The sequence below is a fragment of the Hippocampus bargibanti genome, linkage group LG02 (genome assembly GCF_051943395.1).
Source record: "Hippocampus bargibanti isolate YZ-2025 linkage group LG02, ASM5194339v1, whole genome shotgun sequence".
Taxonomy (NCBI): domain Eukaryota; kingdom Metazoa; phylum Chordata; class Actinopteri; order Syngnathiformes; family Syngnathidae; genus Hippocampus; species Hippocampus bargibanti.
Genome location: NC_142735.1, coordinates 13,624,641 through 13,638,180, shown reverse-complemented (window position 1 = coordinate 13,638,180; position 13,540 = coordinate 13,624,641). Strand labels below are relative to the sequence as shown.

The 13,540-nt window shown below is 41.4% G+C and overlaps 1 protein-coding gene across 1 annotated transcript; it reads right to left on the bottom strand.

The window, feature by feature from the left end:
- Positions 1-530: 530 nt before the first annotated feature.
- Positions 531-5,087, bottom strand: hdac3 (histone deacetylase 3). The gene is made up of 15 exons (XM_088989488.1): positions 4,913-5,087; positions 4,512-4,594; positions 3,935-4,077; positions 3,713-3,794; positions 3,537-3,593; positions 3,340-3,395; positions 3,098-3,231; positions 2,732-2,812; positions 2,558-2,631; positions 2,308-2,372; positions 2,137-2,226; positions 1,811-1,869; positions 1,595-1,674; positions 1,353-1,510; positions 531-1,261 (listed from the first exon to the last, which is right to left on the bottom strand). The coding sequence occupies exons 1-15, from the start codon at positions 4,965-4,967 to the stop codon at positions 1,192-1,194; spliced, it is 1,287 nt and encodes a 428-aa protein (XP_088845614.1). The 5' UTR covers positions 4,968-5,087; the 3' UTR covers positions 531-1,191.
- Positions 5,088-13,540: the final 8,453 nt, after the last annotated feature.

The window sequence follows — 13,540 nt, the reverse complement described above, 5'->3', positions numbered from 1 at the left end:
GATTGTTTGTTTCATGTGACCTGCCTCAAGTTGGATAGGCGAGGCTCTATAACCCTGTTCAGGATTGGCGGTGTTGAAAATGGGTGAGTGGTTTTCACTCAGGAAGTAATAGATGCATGGAAAGGTTGGTGCCAGGCCCATAAACTCATTCGCTTCCGTTCACAAATTCGGGAATTGAAAATATGACATGGAGCGCCATTCTCAAATTTGAGTTTTATTTTTTGCAGGGGGTGCAGATAAAACGCTGTTTAGACCTCTGGCAATGTTTTTCCCTTCCACGAGTAGGCCGCATTTGCCTTTAGTACAGCGCACCTCATATTACTCCAAAACCAAATAAGCTAAAAATGAACTTTTTTTGGGATGAAAAAAGAGTTAGGTTTCTTACGCTGCATTTAGTGATTATGTAGTCCTAAAAACTCAATATTCTGTGGGTCCTGGAATTGAGTGAAAATAACAAAAACCCTGGCACTGGAGTCAAAAAATGTTTTGCATGTCTGGCATGAATGAGTTAAGTGTGACAAAAGCAAAGATTGATCTGTTGTAATCCTTTTATTTTAACAAAAAGATGCTGCAAAAATATCAAAAGCACAACAATCTGGCTCAAAAGAGAACTCAATTGCATCAGCCAACCAAGTTTCAAAGTTTACAGTGAATCACTGACTTACCTAAACTGCTGCACACAGGAAGTCCTTCCATTTACCAGATATTATTTTAGTGTATAATACAGTGACATGTTCACTTGCACAAGTCTGTAGAATCCCGCAAAAAAAAAACCCAAAGGTTTATGTAATACCAATGAGAACAAGAAGGCACGTGAAAATGTTTCCGTCAAAGGGAATTGAGACTATACCAGGTTCAGACTGTAAATGCAACTGGTGCATAAACCTTCCCGATGAACGAGGTCAACAAATACATCACCAATTGCTTGTTGTTAAGGTTGTGCCCAAACCTTACAAATGAAAAAAGAAGTGTTGCAGGTGACTATCTCTCAGTAATAAAGTTTAAACATGACCACAGAAGACACATTTAAAAACTGGGCATAGTACAAGCTAGTTCTGATGAAAACAGATGTACAAAACATTTAAACTAGAAATATTTTTAAATGTTCAGATATCCACTTTGTCCATCATAAATGTCAGTGATCTCATATAAAAAGGCAAGAGGCAAACCGCTGGTTATAAATCACCCCGGTCAAATTTCCACATCGCTTTCTTTGTCATTGTCATGATCACCATCGTAGAACTCGTTCGCTGCTTCTGGCCTGTGGAGGAGTGACAACAGGAACCAAACATCAGATGTGTTTCATGAACATCCTTGTGGTACTTGTCTGAGTCATTAAAGTGTGTTCTGACCGCGTGTAGTTTTCTTCGCCTCCTCTCTCATCGGGGTCAGGCTCATCGGCGCGTTCGTAGCTCATGATGTCTGAGGGGACGTCGTGGATCTGAACGCTGGGAGCGTGGTTCAGCATCTTCAAGTTCTCAAACACCGTCTGACGGATCTGCTCCAAATACTGCACCCGACAATCCATTCAAGATTGGTGTGGTTACATATGGAAGACGTGCTTTCAATCGCAATCGTTTTGTTGGATTTTCACCTGTCGGGAGTTCTGGTTTTCTATCCTGGTGCTGACGTCAGGATGCAGGGTGAAGTCGGGAGCAAAGTACTCAAAGTATTCTGGAAAAGCAAAAGGAAATGTTTTAAGCGTCGCCTCAACAGATGTTGACTACATCTAGGCCAAAGTCTTTCCACTAGGTGGCGCCAAAGTCGAACAAATGCCCTCAAAAGTATTCATGAAGTTGCAGAATCTCACCACTGTAAGGCAGCTCGTCGCTGATCGATTCATCTAATAAGAGAGACGTCTCAAACGTCCTGTAATGTGAAGCAGAGTTGAAGAATATTTTAGATTTAATGTACTTTTCGCAATGAACCTGATTTTTTTTTATGATCACTACAACATACGTTGACAAGACCATGAGTTTTGACTTGGTTGACTAAAAACTGACTTTCGCATGAGTATACGCGACTTACTTGTACCTCACGATCACAGTATTTCATAGCCTTGTCCACATATAACGTAATTAGCGTGTGTATCGTGAGCACGGTGTGAACGCTGTCTCGCACGTGGAGCTAACTTACCAGCATCGAGCCACATTCCGCACCGTGTATCCGCCTCCGCCGAGGACCAAGAGAGGAATCTTGAAGCTCTTGACGAACTCAACACACTCACTGCGCAACGAGACAAAACACTGCAACTTAGAAGGAATGGTATTAGAAAGCGGTTCAACAAATAAAAGTGAAAATACAAACCCGTGTCCTCGTATGCTGAGGTTAAAGCAGCCCAGTCTGTCGCAACCGAGAGAGTCTGCCCCGCACTGTAAGGGCAATTTTGGCTCTGCTTCAGCAAATGTAAAACTACATGGATGAACTTGATGGATTTATCTAACAGGAATTGTGCAAGACTTTTTTGAAGTGTTTCAAATGTTTTTCAAAGTTTACCAAAAACAAAAATAAGTGAGAAGGGTTTGTTTGTGAGATGTTAATTAGATGTCTGGCCTACCTGAAGAACGATACACGTAGGCTGATAGAAATCTACCACCTGCTTAATAACAGGCTGGAATAGTTGCCTGTAACCTAACAAATGCACACACAAAGCTCGAACGACATTCAAACACAGTCAAAAAGTGTGACTGTAAAAGAGATATATTTATGGCGGGGATGGTGCATAACTCACTCTGGTCATCAATGCCGTCCCTGAGAGGAACATTGAGGCAGTAGTAACGGCCACTCTCGGCTCCGACCTCATACATATCACCTTGGATAACACATGCAGAATGCATCGTGATTCCACAATTGCAGAAAGAGACAAGCGCACGGTTTCAAATCACTGAATTGCCTTTGTGATGAAGTGTTGTCAAGACAAAAATAAAACACCAAAGAAAGTTTGAGTCGGAAGATACAACTGCAGATGCCATACCGTGTCTGAGCTTATGTATTTAACCGAATACATATGTAACACATTTCTTCAATAAATTTTCTAAACAGGAAGTCTGATTTTTTTATAATCACACATATGGTCCAGATTACACATTGTGCTCACCCGTTCCAGGGAAAAAGTAATTCCCATATTTGTGGAAGGACACGGTCATGACACGATCAGTAAGGTAGAAGGCTTCTTGGACGCCATCGCCGTGGTGAATGTCTATGTCGATGTACAGGACCCTGGGATGGTATCTAAATACATCAAGACACACACACACACACACACACACACACACAAATAATAGTGTGTAGAGTGATACAGTTGAGCAATCTGTAACATCCCATTGTGTGTCGTCTTACTTGAGGAGCTCCAGTATACTGATGACTATGTCATTGACGTAACAAAATCCCGACGCCTGCAAATGCAACACAAAGACCTTTGCTAAAATAAGAAATAAGTAATAAATAATTAAAGCAAATGGGAAAACAGGGCTCATGCACTGGATTGATTTGGACAATCACATAACAAGAATTATGACTATGACAAGAATTATGACCTCAAACTTTTTGGCATGGTGTAATCCTCCGGCCCAGTTGATAGCGATGTCACAAATCTGGAATGTAACGTAGGGCGCCATCAATCAATACAATGATTGAAAGACAACACGGTGAGGTCAATACATGCTGGTGAAATTATGTCATTTCTACATTTTCCATAAATGCGTGGCGTTACCTTGTGATTGAGTTGAGTGGCGCCCTGCAACGAGGCTCCCGTATATCTGGAGCAAAACTCAAAAAGACCTGGAAAGACCGGACTGAGACACGCCACAGCAAAATGTCAGCTCAATAATAATAAATCAAATTGCACAGATACACACTGTTTTCTAAATGGAAATTATTTGTCGTATTGAAAGTAAATGGATGGATATTGACATGGTTGCCTGGAAACACTCACCAATCATCCCCCACGTTGAAAGTGTTGAGGCTCTTGGTGAAGCCCTGCATGTTGTTGGGGCTGACCTTCTGCAGGAAGTCAATGTAGTCTTCAGAATGGAAGCGACACATGTCGTGCTGTGACGCTTTGTACGGCTTAAACACCTGCCAAAGCATTCAAGTATAATATACTTTATTGGTTCAAAAAAATACACTGGCAAGTTTTTGATGCTAGGTCTTAAATTGTATGCAGTTATTAAAAACGGTCAGTCGATGACTGTTTTTAATTCAAGCAGGCCATGCTGTCAGTGATGCCAGTAAGTCATGAAGTGAAAGCATTTGTTTTAAATTCGCTTCACACAGCTTCACGAGGAGAGATATTTGAATTGTCTAGTGACCACGGTTGTTGATAATGGGAAAGCTGATCATGTTGTATCTGGCCACGGTATACAAAGATTTTCTCTACTTTGTCCGATTTCTAAACCTAATCTGAACACATATAAGGAGCTAAAACAACCAGGATAGGACTTATAAGTGCCCATTTAGTGGATAAAATAAAATCATCAAAAGCTCTCGTAAAAATGAACCGTTGACCTCACCATCATTTTCTTATAGAGCCCATAGTGCAGCACCAGGCTGTGAGTCAGGGACAATCGGTGAGGCTTCATCGGATGACCGGCACCTTATTTCGGGGGGAAAAACATTTCAGTATCCATATTGTGTGTGACGGTGAAAGCTTCGAGCTTGGGTCCAACAGGGTTTTGGGATAAGATTCTTATTTTGCAGTTAAATGTTCAGCTTTACAAACCTAATTTCAAATGGTAAATTGTATAAGATGAAACATTATACAAAACATTCGTGCAATGAAGCCTCAACGACACCGGGGCGGGCCTATATTTTAAATAAACACGCGACTCGTGAGAAGCAAAGAAAATCCACAGATATGATGAGCATCCATTACATTTTGTCGGCCCGCTCATCATCACAACTACTTACTCACCGTAATGAAAGTTGCCCACGTCGGGGTCATAGAAATAAGACGTCCTGTTCGTCATTCTGAGAAATGTGTTCTCGATTCGTGGCCGCTGTAAACGCTACAAAAATGACATTTTGTCTTTCAGTTAGCAAAGGTAGCCGCTGCCATGGTAAACACACTTGTTGACGTCATCAGACAGCGACATACACGACAGAGAAGGGCGGGAAGAATTACAGGCGTCAGAAAATAATCATCGATTTATCAAGCTAAAATGTATACAAAGATCGCAATAGAACTTGTCAGTGATGGATTTGTTTTGTATATTTGGAAATGATGATTAAAATTATACATGTATTTGGGTGAAACTAAAAACGACAGCCTCTGAAATGTATTTAAATTCAAGTTGTAGTGACGTTTGAATTATCCAAGTAAAAAGGGGTATTACTGTTAAAAAAAAACTGAAAATCCACTGTGCTTCGAGACGAACGGAGAAGAATAGACGCATTACATTTTTTTAAATTTAAATTAAAGTGATTTTTAGCATATGTAAATCATCTCCTTACGTGGGGGTGTTGCGAACAATAATTTTTGTTTGTGCTATTCTAATTATTATGAATCATGTGTTTATGATGAGATCTGGAAAAAGAAAGTGGGTTGTTTGGATTTTAATCACATTAGTTTTGAGATAAGATGAAGGATGCAACAGAAATAGAATCTCTGCGCTCAACTAATGAAGCTCTGCCGTTTCAGAATGAACCTGCATGGCTCCTATCCCCTCCACTTTGTCTCTATGCAAATGAAGAAGTCAAGTTTCACTTCTCTCAAATAACTCACCAGTTCCTGATCTACAAGGTCAGCTTCCCAATAACCGTTATTCAACATTTGAAAATTATTTAGAAACACATTCATGATTTCACTGCACAGCAGGAGTGTCAAGCTCATTTTTTTTCATTCAATTTGGGGAAAATATTAGAATATTTCATCTCCTCATCATATTACATTCAAAATGGACAAAAAATTAATGAATAACTAGTTTTCAAATCTGAAGTCAAGAATAATGACTGTTGTTGCCGTTTACCCCGGACAATTTGAAATTTTGGTTCGGACTTTAGCAAGCATCATGGCACTTGACATGCTTGATTTGCTTTCGCGGGCTGAATAAAATGATATGGCGGACCAGAGTTGGCCCCCGGGCCTTGACTTTGACACCGGTGCTGTACATGGAGCCTCAAATACATTTGCAATAAGCTCTTAGATGTCAGCATTTCACTGGCAAAACATCCGCTGATTAATTCAGTTATGATTAATTATTGCTTCTAAAAAGCTCCAGATGATACACCTTTGTATGCTTTTTACAGTACATCGACAAACAGATTGGATGTATTTGCATGTTGGCAAGGTGTGTTAACTTTTTCGTTCTGTGTTATACTTGTGACGGTGTATTAGAATTATTTACTCAATAAAACTAAATGCCATCAAAGCTTTTTAGCTTGGTGATTATGTTCGGATTCAAGCGCTTATACATTTTTCCCTCGCCGCTGCATGTCGTGCCTGGTGTGTTCTGTAGGTGCTGTCCCCGAAGGCGAGCTTTCTGCAACACACTCAACTAAACATGATTGGACATGATAATGTAATTATTACAAAGTGTTTTTTTATGTAACACACTCAAAAAACAACAATAAGCCTCAAAGGCCAACCATTCATAAAATGTAGTTCCAAAAACATGTGTTTTTATATGTTGATTCAATTGTTTTATTAATTATTGTACAGAGAGTTGTGTCTGGAAGGGCATCCGACGTAAAAGCTTTGCCCAAAACAAACATGCAAATCAAACCTCTGAAGATGGAGGACACTGATTCGCTGTGACGATCCCTTGAAGGGAAAAGCCAAAAGGAAAAGAATTGTTGTGAATAGTGACAATACAGAATCATTTATAAATACAGTAAGTAGTACCTCGAGATAGCACATATGTAAACAAATTTTGAAAACCCACGCAGGGTCACACAAACTCGACATGGCTTTCTAGATCCAAGCCTAGAATCGAACACATAACTTCTTCACTGAGAGGCGAATGTGCTAACCAGTCACCAGTCACCTTGCCGCCGCTAAGTGGCATCATAGCATGAATTGTGAATCACGTGTCACACGCTTGATAGTTATAAAGTATTTTGCCCTTTTACGAAAAGAAAGTGGCGGTGCCAGTGGATTTCAATGTGACCCTTTTCTTGTTGGGATTATCAAAGGATTAGTGTATAAATCACTTGCATATGACAGCATGTCTCTGGAGGTCTTGTTGGGGGGGAAGGGAGGGTAGCGTGGAGCCATCATGCTCCCAAAGCATTCTAGTACAAAGCCAGGAAAGTCAAGTCTGTTTTTGTACACTTGCCATATTTACAAATCATTCAAATGGTAAAATAAGGTCCTCAACACAAAGTAGCATCAAGAAGGAAAGAAGAGAACACCTTGGCCTTAATTTCTATGTTCAAATTACTATCTTTACATTTTACTTATGCATGCATCTCATTGTCCATGTCAGCTTGCAGCCCCGTTACAAAAAGTAACTCCAGTCGTAACATTCTCTAAAATTCTGTATTTGGACGTGTTTTTACCAAATTAATCAGACTCAGAAAGCCTTTAATCATCCCACAATGGGGAAATTTGCAGTCCACAGCAATAATTTAAGAGGGGTTGAGGGGAGGGTGAAAAATAAAAATCAAGATGTAAAGGTGGCATTTGTTCAGATGGAACAAAAAAAGACCCTCACTTTTAGGTATTCGGTATAGGTACTGTTCTATTTACTTCAATATCTTTCCACTCCCATATAAATAACAACCCGATCTGCGTACTTCCACCTACGCAATATTAATCGTCTTTTCCCGTCTCTCAACCTTCACACCACTGCTGTTCTCATTCATAGTCTTTTAGTATTGCAATTCACTTCTCCCTGGTGTCCCTCAGAAACCTCTCCACAAACTTCAACTCGTTCAGAATTCTTCAGCCCGGATCATCACCAGAACCTTATCCTTTCACCACATCACCCCGTCCTCCAGAAGCTCCACTGGCTCCCGGTCAAATATAGAATCAACGTTAAAATTCTTCATTTTACATTCAAAGCTATCCATAACCTTGCCCGCCCATACCTATCTGCCCCTCTTCAAATTTGTATTCCCTGTCGTTCCCTCAGATCCTCTTCCTCCTTCCACCTCTGTGTGCCCCCCTCCCCCCGCCCGTCTCAGCACGATGGGGGACAGAGCCTTCAGCTGCTCTGTCCCCAAACTCTGGGAGTCACTTCCTCCCAACATTCATAATATTGATTCTCTTCCCACCTGCAAATCCCATCTCAAAACCCACCAATTTGAAATTGCATTTTCTGTGTAGCTCTTTCTCTTGTTTCTATTTATAATTGTATTTTATTTATTGCACTGTATTCCATTTGTGATTTTATTTTATTTATTATAGTACCTATGCTTGTCTGTGACTTTAAAGTGTCCTTGAGAGCTTTGAAAGGCGCTTAAAATAAAATGTATTATTATTATTATTATTATTATTAATTCACAAATGAGTGATTTTGTGCCATTGTTTGGCTCGTCATTGTTGATTCATCTCCTCTTGAGTTTATATTAACATCAAGGCGACGGGACATGCAAGTCCACTTCTTTTCTACAGTCTAGTCTGCAACCTTGCAACATTGTTACTGTTACAGTGAGATTGACTTACACCATGTTAACCTTCATTTTACAGAATGTGCATTGACTTGTTGAACCGTTTCATCTCAAAATGTCTCTACGCATGTTTCTGTTCCTCCTGCATGAGAGTTTGCCTGTGGCTAAATAGTCGTGCTGTTCTGAATTGTATGAGTTTCACATATCCTGGTATTCCAGTAAATAAATTATTTCATGAGATGCTGTCAGAGTCATCAGATTATGTTTCGAGGGTTACTCTCATTTTAGGTTCATCTGACCTTCAAATGTGAAATCAAGTGGCAGATCTTGATAAATAATTGGTAATAAGAGATTTCTCAAATATGGATTAGTCAGGATTTTGGAACATAAAATGTACTTCACTCTTTTTATTCAATATCTTACTTCCCTATTCTTAATATGTGAAAATAAGGTCACAAACAAGCTTTATGATCACAATGACAATGTTGAGAGCAGTCCATCCATCCATTTTCCGTACCACTTATTCCTCATTAGGGCCATGGGGGGTGGTGGAGCCTATCCCAGCCGTCTTCGGCCACGAGGCAAAGGACACCTTGAATTAGTTGCCAGCCAATCTCAGGGCACACAAAGACAAACAACAGTCACACTCACACTCACACCTAGGGACAATTTGGAGTGTTCAATCTGCCTGCCAAGCATGTTTTTGGAACGTGGGAGGAAACCGGAGGACCAGGAGAAAACCCACCCGGGCCCGGGGAGAGCATGCAAATTCCACACAGGGAGGCCAGACCGACACGAAAACCAGCAACCTCTGCACTGTTAAGGCGGCGTGCTAACCACTCGACTACCGGGCCAACTTACAGCAGTCATTTTGACAGAGTGAAACAATGACTGAGTGGAAAGAGACAGGTAGCAGCGAAATGTTGTAGGAAACAGCGAATTTACATACAGTAAAGTCTCGTTATATCGATATTCAAGGGAGTCCGAAAAAATATCGATATAACCGGGACTATCGATATATCCGACCCTGTTTGCATGTAATTTTCTCCGTGCGTGCATAGAAATAGTATCGATATAACCGGGACTATCGATATATCCGATATCGATATAACGAGACTTTACTGTATTTCTGCCAGGAGCAGATTCTACAGGATAGACACAGATAAGAGTTGACAAAAATGTTCACCGAACCCTTCATGAATGAACCCCCCCCCCCCCCCCCCCCCCCCACACACACACAAACAAACATGAGTCTTACCCTCCATGGCAGAGGCTCTGTCGAACACCTGAGACCAACTCACCCCGTAGGGTTTGGTCAAACCCAGGTTAAGAAACATTGCTTCAATATGACAATAGATTGTCCAAAATGATTGAAGTCAATACAATACAAAACCACACAATACGTATTCATAATAAAGGTCTACTGTACTCCGTAAGAATGATAACTAGTATCACTGTACTGGTAAATAGTTGCAGGAGCTTCCCAAGACATAGAAGTGCAGTTGTGCCCATACTATATGTTGAGTACAAAAGTAGTACCACCCCAATGACAAGGCACTGTATGCATACAATAATAAATGATATTTTTCCATATGGAAATATTCCACAAGTCTCTCCTGGGTCAAACAACCTAAAGTCCAAACAGCAGAGCCCAGAATGTTCCTCGGCAATAGCCCGAATCTTACATATTGCCCTCCTCACCCCCGAAGTCACTTGCAGCTTGACATGTGTTAAATTGCAACACGTGTTATGATGTCGTCATCATCAATATGTACTGCCTTGAAGAACAAACATCACCAGATGAAGCTGTGCTACAGTGGCCTTCTGTATGTATCCGATGTGTGTGTTTGTTGCTTTAATCCCAATTTGACACCCTGGCTTTGCACGGGTGCGACTGAATGCCTTGTGGGCAATTGAGTGTGTAGAACTTTGCCCAGGCTGTCCAAAGTTGTGGCTAATAGTGGATGATGAATGGACCCAAGTGCTCACTTATTGGACTGGAAGAAACTGTAAAACCGAGACACTGAATTTGAGAACCCAGAGCTAGAGACAGACAAGGGGGTGCAGTTTCACTCCTGCGGTCTCATCCCACTCTCATAAATAAAAATCCTGTCCCCCCTCTTTATCCGACCATAGTGAAAACATAAAATAAAACAAATTACTATCACATCCTTGTGAAAATGACTCCCATCACACCCTGCTTCCATTCAGCCAGACTCCAACTTCCATCCTGCTCCCATCTTGGAGCTCAAACACAAAAGTTGAATTTTACTCATTCATCGAACTATTTGTTGTCTCCTTCCTGTCATCCACTCACTATTTTCCTTCCCTTGATTTTCTGATATGCTCGTCCTTCCAAGGGTATCCCAGCCATCATCGGCAAGGCACACCCTGAATTGGTTGCCTGCCATTTGCGGGGCACACAGACAAACAACCATCCATGCTTAGATTCACACAGAGGGACAATTTAAAGTACGAGTAATCTGCCATGTTTTGGGAAAGTGGTAGGAAACCAGATTACTCACAAAGGCATGTGTACAAACTTCACACAGGAAGGCCGGAGCCCAAATCAAACGCTGCAACTCTGTATTTTCAGACCAACGTGCTAACCAGTAGACCATGTCGTGCAACATTTTTTTACCTGCTTAATAATCCTGCTACGGTCTGCTGCCTTTGACTTTTTAATACTGCACTGTTCAAATTCTGTAATTAAAGGTACCATTGATTCCCATCCTGTAAGGATCTCACTTGAATCTTGAAAATATGTCAGCTTCTCCCTGCCACCCCAACCCCCCCAGATGAATTCTGACACCATCAAATAAATCAGTATTGAGTCATCCAATCCGATGCATTCCTGTTGAATAATGATCACAATGGTTGGTTAATTCTTCTTCTTCTTTTCCTTTCGGCTTTTCCCTTCAGGGGTCGCCACAGCGAATCAGTGTCCTCCATCTAAGCCGGTTTTGTGCATCCTCTTCTCTCACACCAGCTACCTTCATGACCTCTTTGACAACATCCATAAACCTCCTCTTCGGTCTTCCTCTCGGTATCCTGCCTGACAGTTCAAGGCTCAGCATCCTTTCCCGATATTGTCACTCTCTCTCCTCTGGACATGTCCAAACCATCTCAGTCTGGCCCCTCTGACTTTGTCTCCGAAGCCGAGTTGTCCCTCCGATATACTAATTCCTGATCCTATCCAACCTGCATGGTTGCTCTTCAGCTCTGCAACGTCCAGCTCTGCTTCCTGTCCTTTCTTCAGTGGAACTGTCTCCAGTCCAACCATGATGGTTGGTTAATAAAGGACCATAAATAATGGGTAGAATGATACAATAACAGTCTTTTAAGTCAGCACTGGAGACAAAAAAAAAATCTGGGGTGGAAGTCCCTATACATGAACCAGTTAAGACAGAATAACATGACTGTACACTGAACTGACAATGATCGTAATAACAATAATAAACATATGATATTGCTATACAGTGTATGATCTAAACACAAATATATGGAGATGGATGACCTGGAAGAAGATTCCATTTTAGGCAGACACTTCCTCAAAATGTACACGTGCTCAAATAAGAGCCCTGGAGAACTGGATTTATCGTATTTTCCAGTGTACATGGCACACCACATTATAAGGCGCTACAGTAGAGGCTGGGGTTATATTTTATATATCCCATCATGGTCCGCGCACTACTTCTTCTACAGAAGAAAATGGAGGCGTTGGTTACTGACAGTTGTTGCGAGATGTTTTGTAGCTCAATATTACTTCACATATAAAGCGCACCTGCCAATAAGGCGCAAGGTCATCTTTCGAAGTATTTTGGGCGCGCCTTATAGTCCGGAAATGTACCAATAATGACCATCTGTAACCTGATAACATGATAACCACTGTTCCTGTAAGGGTTAATAAACTCAATTGTCGATGAGAAGGTTTCTTCAGCCGTCATCTGTACAAAAGTGAAGGTTTCGGACGTTTCGCCTCCTATCCAAGAGGCTTTGTCAGCGAACTAAAGTCTGACTGGTCGTATCGGCCCCATTTATATATCCCTAATGTCCAGACATGGTGGCGCCGGACACAGCTATGATAGGTCCCAACTCTCAGGTTGGGGGGGGGGGGGCGGGACCCCTCCCTGTGGCCCCACTGATTGTTCCTACATTCCTGACTAACGACTGGCCTATTACCCCCACTCCCCCCGGTATCACCTCATCAGCATAACGACCCTCATCAGCATTGCGAAAGTTGCCTAACCTGTTTTGCCTGAGCAGGCTATTGTATGAACGATCCAAATTGAACCTCACCCCACCAGACCGGTTTAATGAAGGATTTTGTTGTTTTATAAGAATCGCTTCTTTTACCCCCCTTTCAAACCATCTATGTTCTTTCGCTAAGATTTTAACCTCATTGTCGTCAAATGAGTGGTTGCTAGCTGAGAGCTTACACAGACGTAAACACAATTGTATAATTTTTTAAGCTACGGGTAGTTGTTCTGAGCTGAGCTCAGTTCTTAAGTGAATCAAAGGGCTTCTGAATAATCTTTTGAACCATGTGTCGATGGCCATAGTGGTCTTTCCCCTCCAAAAGTGAAACAATTGGATACAAAAGGCCTATTCAGATAGATTTGTTTGGAGCTTGACTCAGCAACGAATGAACGGGTCAACAGTTTAAGTGTTTCAAAATGGCACTAACAAGATCAAATGGCATGATTGGAGCCTGCGTTTATTTAATCTTGCCTTGCAATGATGGAGCCAAGCCTTTAGATTTTATGAAGTGCAATCAGCCAAACCCAGGTATTCACGTCTGATTATGCAGTAGGAGAGCTGAGCTGCGCACTACCAAGATGCGATCAAAATCAATAGTGGATAAAAACACCAGTCACATTTTACCGTATGATGCACTGTTCATTAATATACTGTGACTACTGACCAGTTCTAGAAGTTTCTCAATGAATACTGACCGTATGGGCGGCAAGGTTAGCACGTCTGCCTCATC

Bases quoted from the DNA above. Each gene is read 5' to 3' on its own strand.
- hdac3 (XM_088989488.1), bottom strand. From the start codon at position 4,967: ATGACGAACAGGACGTCTTATTTCTATGACCCCGACGTGGGCAACTTT. The intron at 3,594-3,712 runs GTAACGCCACGC...GTTACATTCCAG, and splicing joins CCACTCAACTCAATCACAAG to ATTTGTGACATCGCTATCAA. The intron at 2,632-2,731 runs GTGAGTTATGCA...TGCATTTGTTAG, and splicing joins GGACGGCATTGATGACCAGA to GTTACAGGCAACTATTCCAG.